This window comes from Mobula hypostoma, chromosome 25 (genome assembly GCF_963921235.1).
Source record: "Mobula hypostoma chromosome 25, sMobHyp1.1, whole genome shotgun sequence".
Taxonomy (NCBI): domain Eukaryota; kingdom Metazoa; phylum Chordata; class Chondrichthyes; order Myliobatiformes; family Myliobatidae; genus Mobula; species Mobula hypostoma.
This window is the reverse complement of record NC_086121.1, coordinates 44,820,858-44,840,623: the sequence shown is the minus strand read 5'-3', so window position 1 is coordinate 44,840,623 and position 19,766 is coordinate 44,820,858. Positions and strand designations below refer to the sequence as shown.

Here is a 19,766-nt window from a genome sequence, read left to right as displayed (position 1 = left end):
TTCTTTGTTTGCAATTGACCCCAACTTGCAGCTCCAGGAAACCCATTGTTCTGAGCTGCATTTTAAATTCAACCTGCATGGCTGCTGTTGAACTTAGTATTTGCTATATACCCTAAATCCAGAATATGCCCCAACAAAGAGGAGAGGTGGAGGTTTGATAAACTGACTGAGGAGGAACCTGGTCAGAAGGAACCAGGCAGAGGCAGGTGAGTGATAAGTGGATCCAGACAAAAAAACTTAAGAGTAGATGAAACCAGGTGAGGAGAGGGGAGAGTGAAGGTAGAGATATCTGATGGAGGGAGATAAGTTGGAACATAATGGCTACCATTGCTGGAATCTGATCAGTAAGGAAGTTGATAATGGAACCATTAAGGGAGCGAAGAAGGGCAGGTGAAACCAGGTGTCAAATGGGATCTGGAAGGTAAGTTGTGTGGATGGGAAATGGAAGTGAATGAAAATGGGTGATGGGGTTTGGAGGGGAGTTATGGGAAAGGAAAGTAAAAGCAGTCATCTAATTTGCAGAAGTGGAATGCAGTAGATAAAGTTGTAGGAGCTGCAAGTGAATTGTTGCCTCACCTGGAAGCTCTCCTTCAGATGATCCTGGCACAGTGCACAGGATCATCTGAAGGAGATGATCACAGAGGGGATGAGTGCAGCAGGTCTTGATATTCTGAGGAAAACGCCCACTGTTTCATGTCCTAAGGACATTACCTGAACTACTGAGTATTTTTAGTCCTTTCTGTTTTTATTCCAATGGATCTTGGGATAGTCAAATCAAATCAAATTTAAATTCAAGTTTAACTTTCATTCAACGATGCATGAATACAGCAAAAAAGATAGCACTCCTCTGAAGCCAAGGTGCAAAACATACAGAGTACATTCAAAATAGCAAAAATCATAGTCACGCAGCAAAACATACATGTAGCCCAAGTCCCTGAGTGACATGTCCCAAAAATTGATGGCACAGTTCTCGGCAGTGTGCAAATGCACACAAACCAGCATGTCATATCACCTATCAAACACCAGAGGGCAGCACCAACAGGCATGGCCAGTTCCCTAACAGAGCATCAATGCCATGCTACACCGCCTCCAACATCTCCCAGACTGCAGCAGCAGGCAAGCTCGTGGCTTGAGACCTAGTCTTTGCTGCAACTGAGGCAACTAAACAAGGGAAACAGTCCTGCCTCACCTTACATTATCAATGTCTGACAGGGTCTCATGATTGCAAGAGAAACATCCAAGACAATTCCCCATGGTTACACTGCACACTGCCTTTGTGCAACAACTCCAATGCTTTTGATGTTTTCCTGTAGCAGGCGACAACATGGCTTGTTCCCAGTCCAGCACTTCCACCAACGAACAGCTCACTGATGGGGTAGACCTGCAGTACGCCAAGTTCTTAGAGTCTAGCATTGTCTTGCTATCATAAAAAAGACATTTAACAAAGAAACAAAAAGCCTTTGGCCGCTGAATCCAAATGCTCCAACATCTTACTGGACATAAGATCTCCAAAGCAGAAATCCAGACAGATCTGGCCATGGTGAAGGAAATTGATATTGTTTTCAAAGCAGAAGTCCATATCAGATAAACTGCTCTATTATGAAAAGTCCAAAATTCCTGAGAGATGTTGTTATAGCAGTTAAAGAACAAAACATTATTCAGCTAATGAGTGCTCCATGGTGCTCTTGATCTGAGGCTTATAGATAATACTGTATAGGTATTTCTCATTTCATGTGATAATATTACCAAGTGAATACATAGCTACTGAAAAAAATCAGTTACTGGGGAGAGATTAACCTTTTGCTAGAAAATGAGGATCAGATGGGATTTTTATGACTTTATGTGAAATTCCTTGTTAATCTCTAACCATGGCTCTTCTCAGATATCATAAACAGAACGCCATAGAAGGAAGAACTTGGTACTCCTTTAATTATTTTCCTGACTTCAGAGTCATCCCAAGTTGTTTATAGCCTTGAAATACTATTCAAATGTAATCCTTGTGAAAAAGTAGCAACCATTCATCTGTATACAGCAATGTGATCATGCCCTCCTTGTTTGCAACTTAAATTTTGCAAGCCGCTCTTTTTACCTGGGATTGTTTATGGGATAAATGTGACCAGGAAACTAAAGACAACTCATGTTTTTATCTTGACCTTAATAGACCAGAAAGGACCTCACCTTAACATCTCAATCAAAAGGCAATACCTTCAGGCAACACACACACAAAATGCTGGTGGAACGCAACAGGCCAGTCAGCATCCATAGGAAGAAGCACAGTCGACGTTTCGGGCCCGAGACCCTTCGTCAGGACTAACTGAAAGAAGAGATTGTAAGAGATTTGAAAGTGGGAGTGGAAGGGGGAGGGGGAGTTCCGAAATGATAGGAGAAGACAGGAGGGGGAGGGATGGAGCCGAGAGCTGGAAAGTTGATTGGCAAAAGGGATACAAGGCTGGAGAAGGGAGAGGATCATGGGACGGGAGGCCTAGGGAGAAAGAAAGGGGGAGGGGAGCCCAGAGGAAGATTGGAGAGCAAGCAAGGAGTAATTGTGAGAGGGACAGAGAGCAAAAAAGGAGAGAGAGAGAAAATAAAGGGGAAAATAAATAAATAAGGGATGGGGTGAGAACAGGAGGTGGGGCATTAACGGAAGTTAGAGAAGTCGATGTTCATGCCATCAGGTTGGAGGCTACCCAGACGGAATATAAGGTGTTGTTCCTCCAACCTGAGTGTAGCTTCATATTGACAGTACAGGAGGCCATTGATAGACATATCAGAATGGGAATGGGATGTGGAATTAAAATGTGTGGCCACTGGGAGATCCTGCTTTCTCTGGCAGACAGAGTGTAGTTGTTCAGCAAAACAGTTTCCCAGTCTGCGTTGGGTCTCGCCAATATATAGAAGGCCACACCGGGAGCACTGGACGCAGTATATCACCCCAGCTGACTCACAGGTGAAGTGTCGCCTCACCTGGAAGGACTGTCTGGGGCCCTGAATGGTGGTGAGGGAGAAAGTGTAAGGGCATGTGTAGCACTTGTTCCGCTTACAAGGATAAGTGCCAGGAGGGAGATCGGTGGGAAGGGATGGGCAGGACGAATGGACAAGGGAGTCACGCAGGGAGCGATCCCTGCGGAAAGCAGAAAGGGAGGGGGAGGGAAAGATGTGCTTAGTGGTGGGATCCCGTTGGAGATGGCGGAAGTTACGGAGAATAATATGTTGGACCCGGAGGCTGGTGGGATGGTAGGTGAGGACAAGGGGAACCCTATCCCTAGTGGGGTGGCGGGGGGATGGGGTGAGAGCAGATGTGCGTGAAATGGGAGAGATGTGTTTGAGAGCGAAGTTGATGGTGGAGGAAGGGAAGCCCCTTTCTTTAAAAAAGGAAGACATCTCCTTCGTCCTGGAAGGAAAGGTCTCATCCTGAGAGCAGATGCGGCAGAGACGGAGGAATTGCGAGAAGGGGATGGCATTTTTGCAGGAGACAGGATGGGAAGAGGAATAGACCAGGTAGCTGTGAGAGTCAGTAGGCTTATAGTTATAGTCTTCTCATTCCAGGACGCCAGAGAAAGCAAAATCTCCCAGTGGCCACACATTTTAATTCCATGTCCCATTCCCATTCTGATATTTCTATCCATGGCCTCCTCTACTGTCAAGATGAAGCCACACTCAGGTTGGAGGAACAACACCTTATATTCCGTCTGGGTAGCCTCCAATCAGATGGCATGAACATTGACTTCTCAAACTTCTGTTAATGCCCCACCTACTGTTCTCACCCCATCCCTTGTTTGTTTGTTTATTTCTTTATTTATTTCCCCCCCTTTTTTTTTCTTCTCTCTCTCTTCCTTCTCTCTCTGTCCCTCTCACAATAACCCCATGCTTGCTCTCCATCTTCCTCTGGTGCTCCCCTACCCCTTTCTTTCTCCCTAGGCCTCCCATCCTATGGTCCTCTCCCTTCTCCAGCCTTGTATCCCTTTTGCCGATCAACTTTCCAGCTCTTGGCTCTATCCCTCCCCCTCCTGTCTTCTCCTATTATTTTGGATCTCCCCCTCCCCCTCCCACTTTCAAATCTCTTACTATCTCTTCTTTTAGTTAGTCTTGACGAAGGGTCTCGGGCCTGAAACAACTGTGCTTTTTCCTATGGATGCTGCCTGGCCTGCTGCGTTCCACCAGCATTTTGTGTGCATTGCTTGAATCTCCAGCATCTGCAGATTTCCTCGTGTTCGCAGCAATACCTTCATTATTGGAGCCATCCTTCAGTATATAATTGAAACAATCCAGAGCAGGTTCTTAAGTCTGTGGAGTCGGGCTTAAATTCACAACTTTCTGCCCCAGAGACAAATGTGCCTGTCACTAGCTTTTTCAACATGGCTGCCATCTGCTCAACCCATTATGCATAAAGCAGATTAGGTTGAACTTATTTTTTAAAAATTGTAATGAAAGCAAATGCAATTAAAAATTAATAAGCCTTTCCAGACAAAAATATCATTTAACAATCAAAATGAAGTATTTTCTATAAATATGTTACTGGACAAATTATTAAACAAATCATCTCTAAAAAAAGATTTATAGCTACTCAGCAAGCAATTATATGCATTGGATGGACTATGACAAAGGTTCACCTTTCTGATTTCTGAAAAGATATGTGGTTCTGTGAGACAAAGTTGAGTCACCAAGCCCTATGTTTTTTTTAGAGACTTGAAGAATTCCATTGAAATGATTAAAATAGTGAATGCTAGAAAGCATGCTTTGTCTGGCCAGGGAGAAAGGTCAAACTCGAAATCAGCAGTTAACCATTTAGAATTGGAATGAGGAAGACATATTTCATTCAGAGTTACAAATCCGTTCCGTCTCTACATCAGAGGGATATTAACGCTTTAGTTGAATACACCAGGACTGAATTAGATACAGCTTTGAATACCAGTGGTACTAAGGGACAGAAAAATAATATAGGATGATTTGTGCTAAGCTGGATGTTGATTATACTAATTGATGACTTTACAGCCAATAGTCTGAAGACAACTTTATCATTGCAATCTAGATCGAGATTAACCTACTGGCTCAGCTGGTGCAATAATTATTTTGAAAATGGTAATAAAGATAAATTGTTTCATGTTAAATTAAGATCATTCAGAATTATTTCTGCTTCTAACCATATTATAGGTTTAATCCAGTATTGGCACAGAGATATGCATTATTTTCTTGTATGTTCTAATGCTGTATAAAACCAGAAATCAGTAAAGAACAATGCAGCTTTGTGGAAAACTCTGGAACCAGAAATGCAACTTTCATGCTACAGATGATCGGCGAACGAGCCATCCAGGTACAAAAAGACATCTACCTATGTTTCATTGACTATACAAAAGCTTTTGACACTGTCAAACAGCAAGATCTTCTGGAAACGCTTCAAGATCTTGACATAGATGGGAAAGATATGCGTTTCTTAAGAAACTTATACTGGGACCAGAGAGCAACCATCAGAATAGAAAGAGAAGTGAGTGAGTGTGTGAATATCATGAGAGGAGTCAGGCAAGGCTGTGTCTTTTCACCAGACTTATTCAACCTGTATAGTGAAAATATCTTGAGAAGTATCAAATACATCAAAGGGTTCACAATTGGAGGCCATAATATAAATAACATCAGATATACTGATGACATCATACTAATAGCTGACTCAGAAACAAAACTTCAAGAACTACTCACTATAGTGGCAGCAGAAAGTAATCACAGAGGCCTCTCAACCAACACCAAGAAGACAGAAAGCATGGTCATCTCCAGAAAGACAAACATCCCACAATGTGTGATCAAGATCAGAAATACAAACATCAAACAAGTCAACAAATTCAAATATCTTGGCAGCCTAATAACAAGTAATGGCAGGTGCGACACAGATATCAAATACAGAACAGCAATAGCGAAAGAAGCTTTCCAAAAAATGAAGACCATATTAACAGACAGAAAGATGAGCACGTACACTAAAAACAGAATACTGCAGTGCTACATTTATTCTATCCTGACTTATGGAAGTGAATGCTGGATCATTTCTCCAGCAATGGAAAAGAGACTAGAAGCAGCAGAATTATGGTTCTACAGGAGAATGTTAAAAATATCATGAACCACAGACACATCAAATGAAGAAGTTCTCAGAAGAGCCCAAGCAGTTCGATCACTCACACCAACAATAAGAGAAAGACAACTCAGATTTCTAGGGCATATCGTGCAGAAAGATGAACTAGAAAAACTCATACTCTCTGGAAAGATTGAGGGGAGTAAACCTAGAGGAAGACCTCGGCTTATGTACATCAAAAGCATAGCCAAGTGGCTACACATCGAGGAAATGGAAGTCATCCAAAAAACGAAGGATAGATCTATATGGCAAACCATGGTCACCAACATCCGCATCGGTAGACAGACAGATGTTCTAATATTAACTTATGCCAAACCAAATATGTTGGTCTTACCTCTACATTTGTCTGGAAGAAATGCTGACTCATCACTTGCATCACTACAGTTGTCAATACTTTCTGAATCACAGACCAGACTCATCGGAATACAGTTTCCATTTTGGTATTGAAAATATGCCTCTCCACTGCACTCTGAAGATTTCAAACCTGTGATTAAGTATTTGAAAGTTTCAGATATTAGATTATGAGGACTCTCAGTCCTCGTTTATTGTCATTTAGAAATGCATACATGCATTAAGAAATGATACAATGTTCCTCCAGAGTGATATCACAAAAAAACAGGACAAACCAAAGACTAACACTGACAAGACCACATAATTATAACATATAGTTACACCAGTGAAAAGCAGTACCATAATTTGATAAAGAACAGACGATGGGACGGTAAAGAAAAGTCTCAAAGTTCTGATTGACTCCCTATAATCCCCGATAGCAGGCGACAGAAAGTAGAAACTCTCTCTGCCATAAACCTCCAGGCACCGACAACTGTCGATGCATTGGAGGCACCCGACCCCAACCGACTCTGAGTCTGTCCGAAAACTTTGAGTCTCCGATCAGCCCTTCGACACCGAGCACCATCTCAGCCGAGCGCTTTGACCCCGTCCCGGCCGCCGAGCAACGAGCAAAGCCAAGGATTCGGGGCCTTCCCCTTCGGAGATTCAGGATCACACAGTAACAGCGGCAGCGAAAAAGGCATCTCATAAGTTTCTCCAGATGTTCCTCCGTTCTCTCACATCTGTTTCCATCAAATCAGAATTGTGCACGGCACCCGACTTGACAGATTACAGAGATCACCACCGGAGTGGCCGCTGCAAGCTGCGTCACGCCGCCATCTTCTCCTTCTTCCATTATACTTCCAAGTAAAGAATTATTGAGTAAAAATAGAATGTTTAGGAAAAATGTGCCTTGGATGGACTAAAACAAAACTTCATTGGACTGATTTCTGGGAAAATGTGTGGTTTTACATAATGCATAAGATAAAGTGATAGTAGTTTTTTTTAATGAGGTGGTGATTGTAATTAGGAAAGATACTTCAAAACTCAATCTATGGGTCTACATATTGGCTAGAGCTTGTGTCCATGTTATTCAAACTTGTATACACAAATTACTTTAATCTCTTTACTGCTGTGTACATACATCTATTGATGCTTCTGGACACATATTCAGTGATGTTCCTGGAGTCACTGGGTGTTTCGGGTCTTTCAACATCATACAACCTCCTCCAAGTGACCCAGCCGGGGCTGATCAGACCCCAGCTTGTGTCCAGATGGCTAGCTACTTATGACTACATGGCGCCCCTCTTTGGAGCCACAACCATCTTGAGGCCCTCTCTGCCGCATCAGTGGTACTGCAGATGGCTCTCCTCTTCCTCTCTCCCTCGATGCCCAAAATGCTGAAGGCTGTAACTAAAGAACGGGCTATGAATCCCCTACAATCAACCTCCACTGGGAGACACCTCGCTCTCCATCCAGCCTGCTGACAGTTGCTGACCAGTCCTGCGTACTTGGAGAGCTTCCTTTCAAAGGCCTCTTCCAAGCTATCTTCCCATGGAACTGTCAACTCCAGCAGCACCTTTACAAAAACAGTTTCAATTTCAAGTATTCAAATGGAAGTTTGACCAAATAATGAATTGGTTGTGAAATGCCCAGAGGACCAAACTTGCAGTCCCAGTTTAATAATATCAAATCATTCCAATAACTGAAGATTTCCAACAACGGGGTTAAGTAGGAATATTTCTGAACTTAATTCCAACACAGAAAGAGGACATTTGGCTGATTTACAGTGTAATCCCATTCTCTAACTAATTTCCATCAATTTTATCGTCAACTTACACAGGGTGCAAATTACGGTGGTCAGTTGACTGCCTTACTATTTTGCCTGTCCATGGGATGTGGAATGGGACTGAACATGAGTGGGAAACCAATGTGAACACACTGAGAATGTGCAAACTCCACACAGAGGTCAGTACTGAATGTGAGTTGAACCTGGAAGTTGCAGCTCTACTTGATACATCACCCATGACTGTGTGGCTAGGCATAGCTCAAATACCATCTACAAATTTGCTGATGATATAACCATTGTTGGTAGAATCTCAGGTGGTGACGAGAGGGTGTACAGGAATGAGATATGCAACTAGTGGAGTGGTGTCAGAGCAACAACATTGCACTCAATGTTAGTAAGACGAAAGAGCTGATTGTGGACTTCAGGAAGGTTAAGATGAAGGAACACATACCAATCCTCATAGAGGGATCGGAAGTGGAGAGAGTGAACAGTTTCAAGTTCCGGGGTGTCAAGATCTCTGAGGATCTAACCTGGTCCCAACATTCTGATGCAGCTATAAAGGAGGCAAGACAGTGGCTATACTTCATTAGGAGTTTGAAGAGATTTCGTATATCAACAAAAACACTCAAAACTTCTATAGATGGTCCATGAAGAGCATTCTGACAGGCTGCATCACTGTCTGGTATGGGGGGGGGGGTGCGCGGAACTACTGCACAGGACCAAAAGAAGCCGCAGAGGGTTGAAAATTTAGTCGGCTTCATGTTGGCTACTAGTACCCAGGATATCTTCAAGAAGCGATGTCTCAGAAAGGCAGTATCCATTATTAAGGACCTCCAACACCCAGGGCATGCTCTTTTCTCACTGTTACCATCAGATAGGAGGTACACAAGCCTGAAGACACAAACTCAGCAATTCAGGTACAGCTTCTTCCCCTCTGCCATCTGATTCCTAAATGGACATTGAACCTGTGAACACTACCTCCTTTTTCAATATATACTATTTCTGTTTTTACACAATTTTTAATCTATTCAATATACATATACTATAATTGATTTACTTATTTATTTATTATTTTTTTCCTTCTATATTATGTATTGCATTGAACTGCTGCTGCTAAGTTAACAAATTTAACGACACGCCAGTGATAATAAAACTGATTCTCATCTCTCCTTATTTTGTATAACAAAAAAATCTTCAATTATTCTGTTAAATTGTTTTGCACAATCATTCATCATCAAACAGGATACTTAACAAGCAGCTAATATCATGCATTAGAAATGCTGGGACCCGAAGTCAGTACTGATCAGGCAAGTCTTATAGGCAAGTGAATAAAGAAGTTAAAATCAAAACAGAAAACAGATAAAAAAAGAAAATTCCAGAATTATTTAGCAGGTCAGACCAAATCTGTGGGAAGAGAAACCAAACTAACATTTCAGGTCAAAGACCTTCCAATGAAGAGTCTTTGATCTGAACCGTTTTTCTTCCTACAGATGCAGCCTGGCCTGCTGAGTATTTCTACAATTTGTCTGCTTATTTTGAATAAATAAATTACTTTGTATGGAGTTAATATTACAACATAGAAAACTTTGAATACACTTGAATTATCCAGTTTGAACCATCCCATGCACATCCATCCAGTAAACACTTATGGGAATAATTAAATCCTATCCTTCCTTCTACTTGAATGGAGATGGAATTAGTTTAATTATTTTAAACAAACTCAGTGGGTAGAAGAGCTTATTCCTTTGCTGTACTTTTCTCTGTTTCTGTGTAATTGTGCTCAAAACACTAAATAATGTACCAAAGAGACATCAGAGAATGTTACAGAGAAGACAATAGTTTTCTTTGAAATTTTGCTTTATATATAGTTAGCGTCTGCAGAGCACTCCACAGGTTAATAGTTCAGCCTTATTGAGCTTTTGGATGATTTAAAGGCCAGGCCGGATGGATTGAAAAAGCAGGGTGTTGGGACTGGAGGTGAGGGCTGGGCCAGTTCTGCTCACTGCTCTGCTCTTCACTGCACTGAGCCTGAGGTCAATCGGTCTGCTCCAGCTGCTCCAGGCTTCGTGTCTATCCACTCACTTCTGTTCTGAATGCTGTCAGCATGCTTTTACTGTTTGTATGATTTCTTTCTTTCTTTCTCTCTCTCTCTCTCTCTCTGCACATTGGATGTTCGTTGGATTTTTTTTAATGGGTTGTTTTGGGTTTCTTGTTTGGTGGCTGCCTCCAGGGAGATGAATCTCAAGGTTGTATAATGTATACATACTTTGATAATAAATGTACTTTGAACTTTGAATTATTGAATTACTGCATTCAACATGGAGCTATATAAATAGTAGGCAGAAGGCAGAGTGGGGAGAGGGCCAGTGGAGTGGTGGACTAGCTGGATTGCTATGCCATAGAGGTGGTACAGATTCTGCAGGCCGAATAGCCTCCTTCATCCTCAATTTCTCCATCTCATTTCAGGACGTAGGTTTCCAATCAATATCCACCACAAGACACAGACTACCACAACCTGAAGAAATCTGAACCATTCTCCAAACTTCTTTGTCTCCAGCAAATCTGTTCTGATAATTTCACCTTCTGCACTATACGTTTGATGCATCTCACTTTTCCTCAGGGACTAAACATTTCTTATCCTATTTAAATGTTACAATTTAAGTAGCCTCTACTTTTTCCTCAGGCAGCTTGTTCCATTTACTCACCACCCTCTGAGTGAAAAAGCTCAGGTTCCTTTTAAATCTTTCTGCTCTTGTCCTAAATCTATGCTCTCTAGTTTCAGATTCTCCTAAGCTGGGGAAAAAACTGTGACTATTCACCTTATCTGTGCACATTATAATTTACAAACCTGTCACCCTCCCAACACGGGAAAGCTAGGCAAGATCATGACCTCACAACCTATCTTATGCAGAACTCCCTGTTCCTGGCAATGTTACAGGGAGTGAAGGGCTGATTTTACAGCGCAGGCTGGAGGAGTATTCATGCAATTGTGTTGGCCATCATCAGAGAAGACATGTATTTGACCACAATCTGTAACCTCAAGAACCAAATCATTCCTCCTTCTATTATTACATCCAAGTAGACCGGGCAGTAAATCTGGACTTATCAGCAATGCCTATATATCATGAACAAACACCAAGATAATTTCTTAAATTTTGAAACATCAGTGAGCAGTGGTCCCTGACTGATGACTCCGCAGCTGACCGAAGAGCCCTGTTAGAGGTGCGGCAGGCAGCAATGATAAGCAGGAAATAACTAATTCCTGTAAATCTCATTGAATAGTGACAGTACCCAAAGAGAAAAAAAATACTGGTGACAATATTAACAAAAAAGTTAGCTGAAAAGTTCTCACCAGGCCTGTAAGATGTGAAATGTCCAATAAAGTCCACCCTGGGCTGTTGACCTCTGGTGACCAGTCTCAGAGTTAGGTAGTTGCCAGTTGATAAAATTGGCTTGGGGATGTTCTTTCCACATAAAAGAGAGCCAATTGGTGAAGAAGTTCTATCCTTACCATCATAAAATTGCACGTATGATCCAGCATTGCATGTGTCAGTGATCTCTCCTCTGAGTGGCAAGATAACTCCTCTCCGAGACCTACTGGTGTTTAGAAGGGATAGAGGTCCTGTTGCATTGCGCTGCAGGTGAGGAGGCAAGGTCAGGGGCTGAAGGATAGAAGACTCTCTCAGCAGGCTATATACCAAAAAGTATCTAAACTGGAAATGAACTTTGTCCTTTGGCGAAACGGCTTGCACCGTAAATCTACAATCAGTCCCGACTGTGACAAAATAGTACTTCTGAGCTTCTTGGTGTGAGTTGACAATGATCCCATCAGCCCTGATGGTCTGTCCACAGAAATCCACCAGATTAACTTGGAGCAACAGAAAACACAATTGAATTATTGGTATAAAATAATTAACATTATTCATGTACATTCAATCTGCTTCATTCACCTATCATCATTAACAAAAAGTGAAAAAGATATTATTTATGTGGCTGTCTATGTGGCTTATATATTATTTATTGATTCTAGGCAGGGTGTTATTTCTTCTAAAATAAAATGCTGCATTTTATTGTCATACAAGCATTTTCTCTGGTCCATTTTTAGAATAGAATAGAAATACAGTCAATTCTAAGGCATAAAACTGAGTATTTATATCCTACAGTGATATTCTACCTTTGTGAATGTTACATTGCTGACTGACCATCAAAAGATGATCAGACATGATGGATTAACATTAATATGAGAGCAGATGTAAAAATGAAAATAAAGCAAGTGATCTGTTTGTAAGAAGTGGATGTAAATATCCAGTGGAATTGCCATAAAATTCCTCAATTTACAGGAATATTTATTGCAATTGCTAGAAGTAGAAATGGTTTTCTTTGACAATAGAAGCAACCTATTGTTACTGGTATTCTATGGGGCATACAGTTGTAAAGCCATAAAGTGGTCCCTTTATTAGGGCTATGTGGGAATCCTAATGAAAAACCTGCCAGAGCTTAAATCAAGCATTATCCTTTTCCTCAGACCACACAGCCCATGAATGACAAGGAGGGCTTTGACATTTATTGTGTCCTCAGTATTTATTACTGAGGTTTCCAGGGGCTGAGGGAAATTCAATTGGGACATTCAGAAAAATGTTTAAAACTGATTTAATTTGTCACCCCTTAGATCCATTGTTAATAGCTTCTCGGAGTCTATTCAGTTTGATCAATGCATTGAAAAGCATTATCTTCAGGACAATCTCTTTCATAATGCATGCCCTTGTTTCCCAAATCATGCCACATCCTTGGGAAATAAGCAAATTTCACTACAGTAAGTGTAGCGTTTTTAAAAAGAATCTTTAAAGCTGGCAAACAGAGCTTTCTCCATTTTACAACGGTCATTCTACAGTTAGAGGTCATCAGTTTGGAACACAGGGTCGCAGCAGCTGCTTACACTTGGCAAAACAGGAGTTATAATTTTACAAAACAGGAGTTATTATTTTACAAAACAGGAGTTATAATTTTACCACAGAGCTGATCAGCTACTGTTGATGGAGCTCAGTTCATTGCCAGAACCTGTTGAGAGTTAGGATATAAGCAATGAAGTTCTGGATGAGCTTTACTTTATGGAGGGTGCAAAACTGGCCAAGATGCCTTGGAATAGTCATCTACAAGAACACCAAAAAAGTTCAATAAATGAAAAGAAGGGGTGGAGTCAGGCCACATTGCAGAGATGGTCTTACTGATAGTGTGGTGACGTAGTCTGAGGTCTGTGCTCGGGTGAAATATCATGCCAATGTCACAGATTCTCAAACAATTTCCAAAACAGGGACGGTGTTTATGGCTATAGAACACAGTTCGCTATGGAAACAAAAGACAATGGCTTCAGTCTTTGCCAGTGATACGGATGATTCAGATATAAAGTCATAGAGTCATAGAAAGGTACAGCAGAGAAACAGACCCTTCGGCCCATCTAGTCCATGCTGAATCATTTAAGCTGCCTTGTCCCATCAACCTGCACCCCCCCCAAAAATATCTCTCCATATCCATGCAATCTATGTATCTATCCAAACTTCTCTTAAAAATTGAAATTGAGTTTGCATGCACAAACTTCCGCTGGCAATTTGTTCCACACTCTCATCATCTGATTGAAGAAGTTTCCCCTCATGTTCCTCCTAAACTTTTCACCTTTCACCCTTAACCCATGACCTCTAGTTGTAGTTCCACCCAACTTCAGTGGAAAAAGCCTGCTTGCATTTACCCTACCTATATCCCTCATAATTTTGTATACCTCTATCAAATCTTCACTCAGTCTTCTACGATCCAAGGAATATAGTCTTAACCTATTCGATCTTTCCTTATAACTCATGTCCTCCAGTTCCAGCAACATCTTTGTAAATTTTCTCTGTACCCATTCAATCTTGTTTACATCTTTTCTGCAGGTAGGTGACCAAAACTACACACAGTACTCTAAATCAGGCCTCACCAACACTTTATACAACTGCAACATAACATCCCAACTTCTGTACTTAACATTTTGATTTATGGAAAAGCTTTCTTTAAGACCTTATCTACCTGTGCCGCCATTTTCAATGAATTATGGGCCTGTATTCTCAGATCACTTTGTTCTACCATACTCCTCTGTTCACTGCGTAAGTCCTACCCTGGATGGTCCTACTGAACTGTGACACCTCACACTTGTCTGCATTAAATTCCATCTGCCATTCTTCCAGCTAGTCCAGATCCCAATGCAAACTCTGACGGTTTTCCTCACTGTGCACTATACCCCAATTTTGGTATTATCTGCAAATTTGCTTATCCAGTTAACCACATTATCATTCAGATCATTGATATAGATGACAAATAATACTAGACCAGGCACCGATCCCTGAGGCACTCCACTAGTCCGAGGCCTTCAATCAGTGAGGCAACCATCTCTTATCACTCTCTGGATTCTCCCACAAAGCAATGTCTCATCCAATTTACAACCTCCTCTTGAATGCCAAGCAACTGAACCCTCTTAACCAACATCCCATGTGGGACCTTGTCAATGCCTTGCAAAAAGTCCTTGCAACATCCACTGCCTTGCCTTCATCAAATTTTCTGGAAACTTCCTTGAAAATCTCTAAAGATTAGCTAGTCAAAAATTACCATGCTGATTATCCCTAATCAGTCCATGTCTATCCAAATACTCATATATCCGGTCCCTTAGAATACCTTCCAATAAACTAGCCCACTATTAATGTCAGGCTCATTGGCCTATATTTTCCTGGTTTTTCTTTAGGGTCTACCTTAAACAGTGGAATAACATTAGCTATCCTCCAATCCTCTGATACCTCACCTATTGCTAAAGATGATTTAAATATCGCTGCTGGAGCCCCTGCAATTTCTGCACTTGCCTCCCACAGGGTCCGAGGGAACACCTTGACAGGCCCTGGAGATTCATCCACCCCTAACTTGTCTCAACACAGCAAACACTTCCTCTTCTGTAATCTGTATAGGGTCCATGACTTCATTGCTGCTTTGCCTCATTTTTATACATTCTGTGTCCATCTCCTGACTATGCATAGATTACCGTTCTTGTATTCCAGGCGACCAATTTTGTCTCGTGCAATCCTTTTGATCTTAACTTATCTGCAGGATCTCTTAGGATTCTCCTTTACTTTGTCTGCTAAGGCAACCTCATGCCTTCTTTTAGCCTCCTGATTTCTTTCTTAAGTGTTCTCTTGCATTTCTTATACTCCATAAGCACCTCATCAGTCCCTGCCTGCCTACACCCACAATGTACCTTCTCTTTTTTAATATCTTAACCAGGACCTCAATATCTCTTGAAAACCAAGGTTCCCTAAACCTGTTATCTTTACTGACAGGCACATCCAAGATTTGTACTTTCAAAATTTCACTTTTTAAGGCCTCCCATTTAGCAAGTACACCTTTGCCAGAAAACCACACTTGCCAGATACTTTCTGATACCATCGAAATTTGCCTTTCTCCAATATAGCATCTCAACCTGTGGACCAGACCTATCCTTCTCCATAATTAATCTTGAAGCTAATGGCACTATGATTAAAGGATGTAAAGCATTCCCCCACACAAACTTCAGTCACCTGCCCTATCTCATTACCTAATATTAGATCAAGTGTTGCACACTCTTCCATTGGGATTTCTATGTACCGATAAAGGAAACTTTCCGGAACACATTTGACAAACTCTATCCCATCTAGTACAGACAGGGTAAATGCAAGCAGGCTTTTTCCACTGAGGTTGGGTGGACTACAAACAGAGGTCATGGGTTAAGGGAGAAAAGTGAAAGGTTTAAATGGAACATGAGGGGAAACTTCTTCACTCAGAAGGTGTGAGAGTGTGGAATGAGCTGCCAGCATAAGTGGTGCACGCGAGCTTGATTTCAATGTTTAAGGGAAGTCTGGATAGGTACATGGATGGTGGAGGTATGTAGGGCTAAGGTACTGGTGCAGGTCAATGGTTGTTGGCAGTTTAAATGGCTCAGCAAGGACTAGATGGGCCAAAGGACCTGTTTCTGTGCTGTACTTTTCTATGACTCTAGATCTTTTACAGTATGGGAGTCCCAGTCAATATGTGGAAAGTTAAAATCAACCTTATGTTTCTTGCAACAGACTGAGATCTCTCTGCAAATTTATTCCTCTAAATCACGTGGACTGTTGGGTGGTCTATAATATAGCCCCATTAACATGGTCATACTTTTCTTATTCCTCTGTTCCATCCATAAAGCCTCACTAGATGAGCTCCCCAGTGTGTCCTCACTGAGCACTGTCATGACACTTTCCCTGACTAGTAATGCCACAACCCCGTCATGTCTAAAACAATGGAAGCCTGGAATATTGAGCTGCCCGTCCTGCCCGTCCTGCCCCTCCTGTAACCAAGTCTCACTACTGGCTACAATGTCATAATTCCATGTGCTGATCCATGCCCTGTGCTCATCTGCCTTTCCTACAATATCAGAGCCCTAATGTCTCATTTAGAATGTTATGGGTACAAGTTTCATTCTAGAAACTCGAACTCAAATATCTAGATTAGGATTTAATTACAGTAATGAGGAAGTACTGTACTGTTCTACTTCAGTTAAAACATTAAATCAAGGTTCTGTCAGCTCTCCATGGGAAAAATTAAGAGCTTATGGCACTACTTTGAGGACAATCCAAATAGTTATTCCTAGAGTCCCAACCACCTTTTTATTATTGATTAATCAACATCAACAAAATAAATTAATTTATCTTTATCACAGTATGTTTTTTGAGATATGTAAAATGGTTATGTTTCAAAAGTTATTTAATAGGCCGTAGAATTCCTTGGGATTGGCAGTGATTGCAGCACTGTGAAAATGCATATTTTTGTTTCTTTTCTAATCTATAGCTAATCTAAACCAAGTTCAGTAGTGAATCGTCAGCAGTGAGATAGGACCCATGAAAAAGTCAATATTCTCATGGTCCCATCAACATTGCCTGAAGATCCACAAAAATGAAAGAAATGGAAAGTATTAATTTTCCACCAATATCCAGTTACGAGGGAGAAGGAAGGGAAACATTTGAAGCCTGTGCAGAAGCCTGGTGGAAATGTGAAGTAGTTTCTAATTCTAATAACTTTTTTTTACATCAGAACAATTGCACAGCATGCTTCTCCATCAATGAGGAGGAATTGTTAAAAAACTGAACAGCAGTCCTTTATGAAGTAAAGAGAATGGTACATTTCTGAATGAATGAACGGTCAAAAAAGCAAATAGAAAATAAAGTAAGTCCACTAAAATGGGAATTAAGAACGGGTGCAGCCATGTCCAGAAAACAAATTGGCCAGAGTAAACTCTGAAAGTCAAGAAAGCAGATTTTTATTAAATTAATTTAATAGGAGAGTTCTGAACTTGCTGTGCAATTTACTGAACCAAGTTAGTTCAAAAGGACTGGTCAGTTGATTACCTGTTTGGATGGACTTCACGTGCGACAAGTACAGCACAAGGAAGAGACTGGGCTGCAGAAATCTTCTCAGGTCCTTTTCCATATTCCTGCACTAATGGTTCCTGAACACTGAAAGATGTACGATATGTTTCACTGGGAGGTTGTTTAAGCTCCACCTTCTTATGTGATTGATCTGTTGTCCCAACCAACCAATAAACTCATCAGTTCTTTGAGAAATTTTTGAAAGAGTTGGTCCTATCATTATTCCAAGCAGATCGAGATTTTTGTTGGAGGGAAGATGTGGTGGGAGATCCCAAAAGACAAGGATACTTGGCACACAAAGAGCCGACTGTCTTTCTTTGTCCATTTCATTCAGTAATGTGTGTTTTGGGGGAAACCATGGAGACAATATGAGTTTAATTGAGCAAAAAGACAACCACAGTGCAGCTCAAACAATGACACATCTTTCTCTCAATGTTAACTGCTTGACAGTGCACTGTGCTGTAAAATACAGAACTAACCATTCCACTACTGGAGAGTCCAATATATTAGACAACATGAGACTTTGTGCTGATGGTGTCTATATCCCTTCATAGTTTGTTGAACTGATATAAATACAAGTTTGTCACCTTTTTTCCGCAGAATGAATTTTGTTAGCCTGAACATTTCAATCTACCTTTCACTGAAATCTGGTGAAGCACAACAACCAAGTGCCAGCTATCCAGGTGACAATTTAAGCTTTGCTAATTACAGAACTATATTACATTCAAAAATCTTTGCTGAAGGAATATTCGAGTGTCTTCGACAAATATTATCATTCTGTAATATTTTAACTCATGTTAGGGATGAACCTTTTGTACTAGAAGCTTATGGGGATTTGCCCAAGATTTCAACATTCTCAACAAATACTGAAAAATGAATTTAAATATCTTATTTGTTAGAGGGTTTGAAAACCCAAAAATATAAGAACATCTTTATTTATTATTTTTATATCTAATGCAACAAACGCACGTACTTCTAACACATTGTGCAGATACATTAAATGTTGTGCGTTGATAATGTAGGATTTAAACAATGACAGGTATTATTGGAATATTGTACTGAAGAACAGCTCTATTTCATAGAACAGCTGCTACATTGATATTACCTCCGGAGATGAGGGTTCCCGATATCACTATACACTATACCAATGGTCACACACAGCACAAATAGCACATATAATTAAGATAACAGCAAAAAACTAGTTAAAAATAATATCATGGCCTGTAAATTGCTGCTGTATGTTGTCCTGTAGCCACGTTTCTGCAAGAACAAACCGTAGCAGTTCCTCATTTTGCTTAAGTTCATCCACAGATGAATGCAATCTAACTTGTCCTTCCCGGAATGAACACTGGATGGCAGCACCAACAGGAGCAGCCAACTCCCAACCCAGTGCAGAATCCAGCAGCACACAGCCAGCTCCAGCATCTTTTTCGCCTGTGACCACAATAGGCGACTCCAAGGCATGAAGGCTTTGTTTGCACAACAACCGAGGCAATGCAGCTCCCCTGCCATCAGTCTTTCCAATGAACCGGACTCGCAGTATTCTACATTACCAATGTCCAACAAAGTCATGTGATCACTAGAAAAATGTCCAAGCCAATTATTTCCACCATTTGTTGGACCAACACTTGCACTTTGTTTGGAACTATAGAGGCTGCTGTGTCCGAGCATGCTGCCATCTTACCAATGCCCTTTATTAGTCCAGGTGAAGGGTTTCAATTCAAAATGTCTACTCTCCATTCCCCTCCTTAAATGCTGTCCGATCCATTAAGTTCCTCCAGTCCCTTTTTATGTTGTTCCACCGAAATCCAAAACTATCACTGGGCCCAGAGCAGTTATCTGCAGTCTGCATATTTGACCAGCTTTACTGCTGCCACAGTAAAACACAATACAAACAAAATAGGATGGACAAAGGCAGGAAGAATTCATATAGGATGGCAGTTATATACAGGCCTCCCAACAGTAGCTGGGATGTGGACCACAGATTACAATGGGAAATAGAAAAGGCATGTCAACAGGGCAATGTTATGATAGTAATGTTATGATTGGGAAAATCAGGTTGGTAATGAGTGAGTTTGTT

At 41.0% G+C, this 19,766-nt stretch overlaps 1 protein-coding gene across 1 annotated transcript; it reads right to left on the bottom strand.

The window, feature by feature from the left end:
• Window positions 1–590: 590 nt before the first annotated feature.
• On the bottom strand, window positions 591–17,747 carry ldlrad2 (low density lipoprotein receptor class A domain containing 2). The gene is made up of 5 exons (XM_063033160.1): window positions 17,666–17,747; window positions 11,850–12,102; window positions 11,587–11,786; window positions 6,450–6,599; window positions 591–622 (listed from the first exon to the last, which is right to left on the bottom strand). The coding sequence occupies exons 1-5, from the start codon at window positions 17,745–17,747 to the stop codon at window positions 591–593; spliced, it is 717 nt and encodes a 238-aa protein (XP_062889230.1).
• Between the last annotated feature and the right edge of the window lie 2,019 nt (window positions 17,748–19,766).

Excerpts from the sequence above, each read along its gene's own strand:
- ldlrad2 (XM_063033160.1), bottom strand. The coding sequence starts at position 17,747 with ATGGAAAAGGACCTGAGAAGATTTCTGCAGCCCAGTCTCTTCCTTGTG. Across the intron at positions 12,103-17,665 it reads CGTGAAGTCCATCCAAACAG|TTAATCTGGTGGATTTCTGT; the intron begins GTAATCAACTGA and ends TGTTGCTCCAAG. Across the intron at positions 623-6,449 it reads TCTTCCAGACAAATGTAGAG|ATGATCCTGTGCACTGTGCC; the intron begins GTAAGACCAACA and ends CATCTCCTTCAG.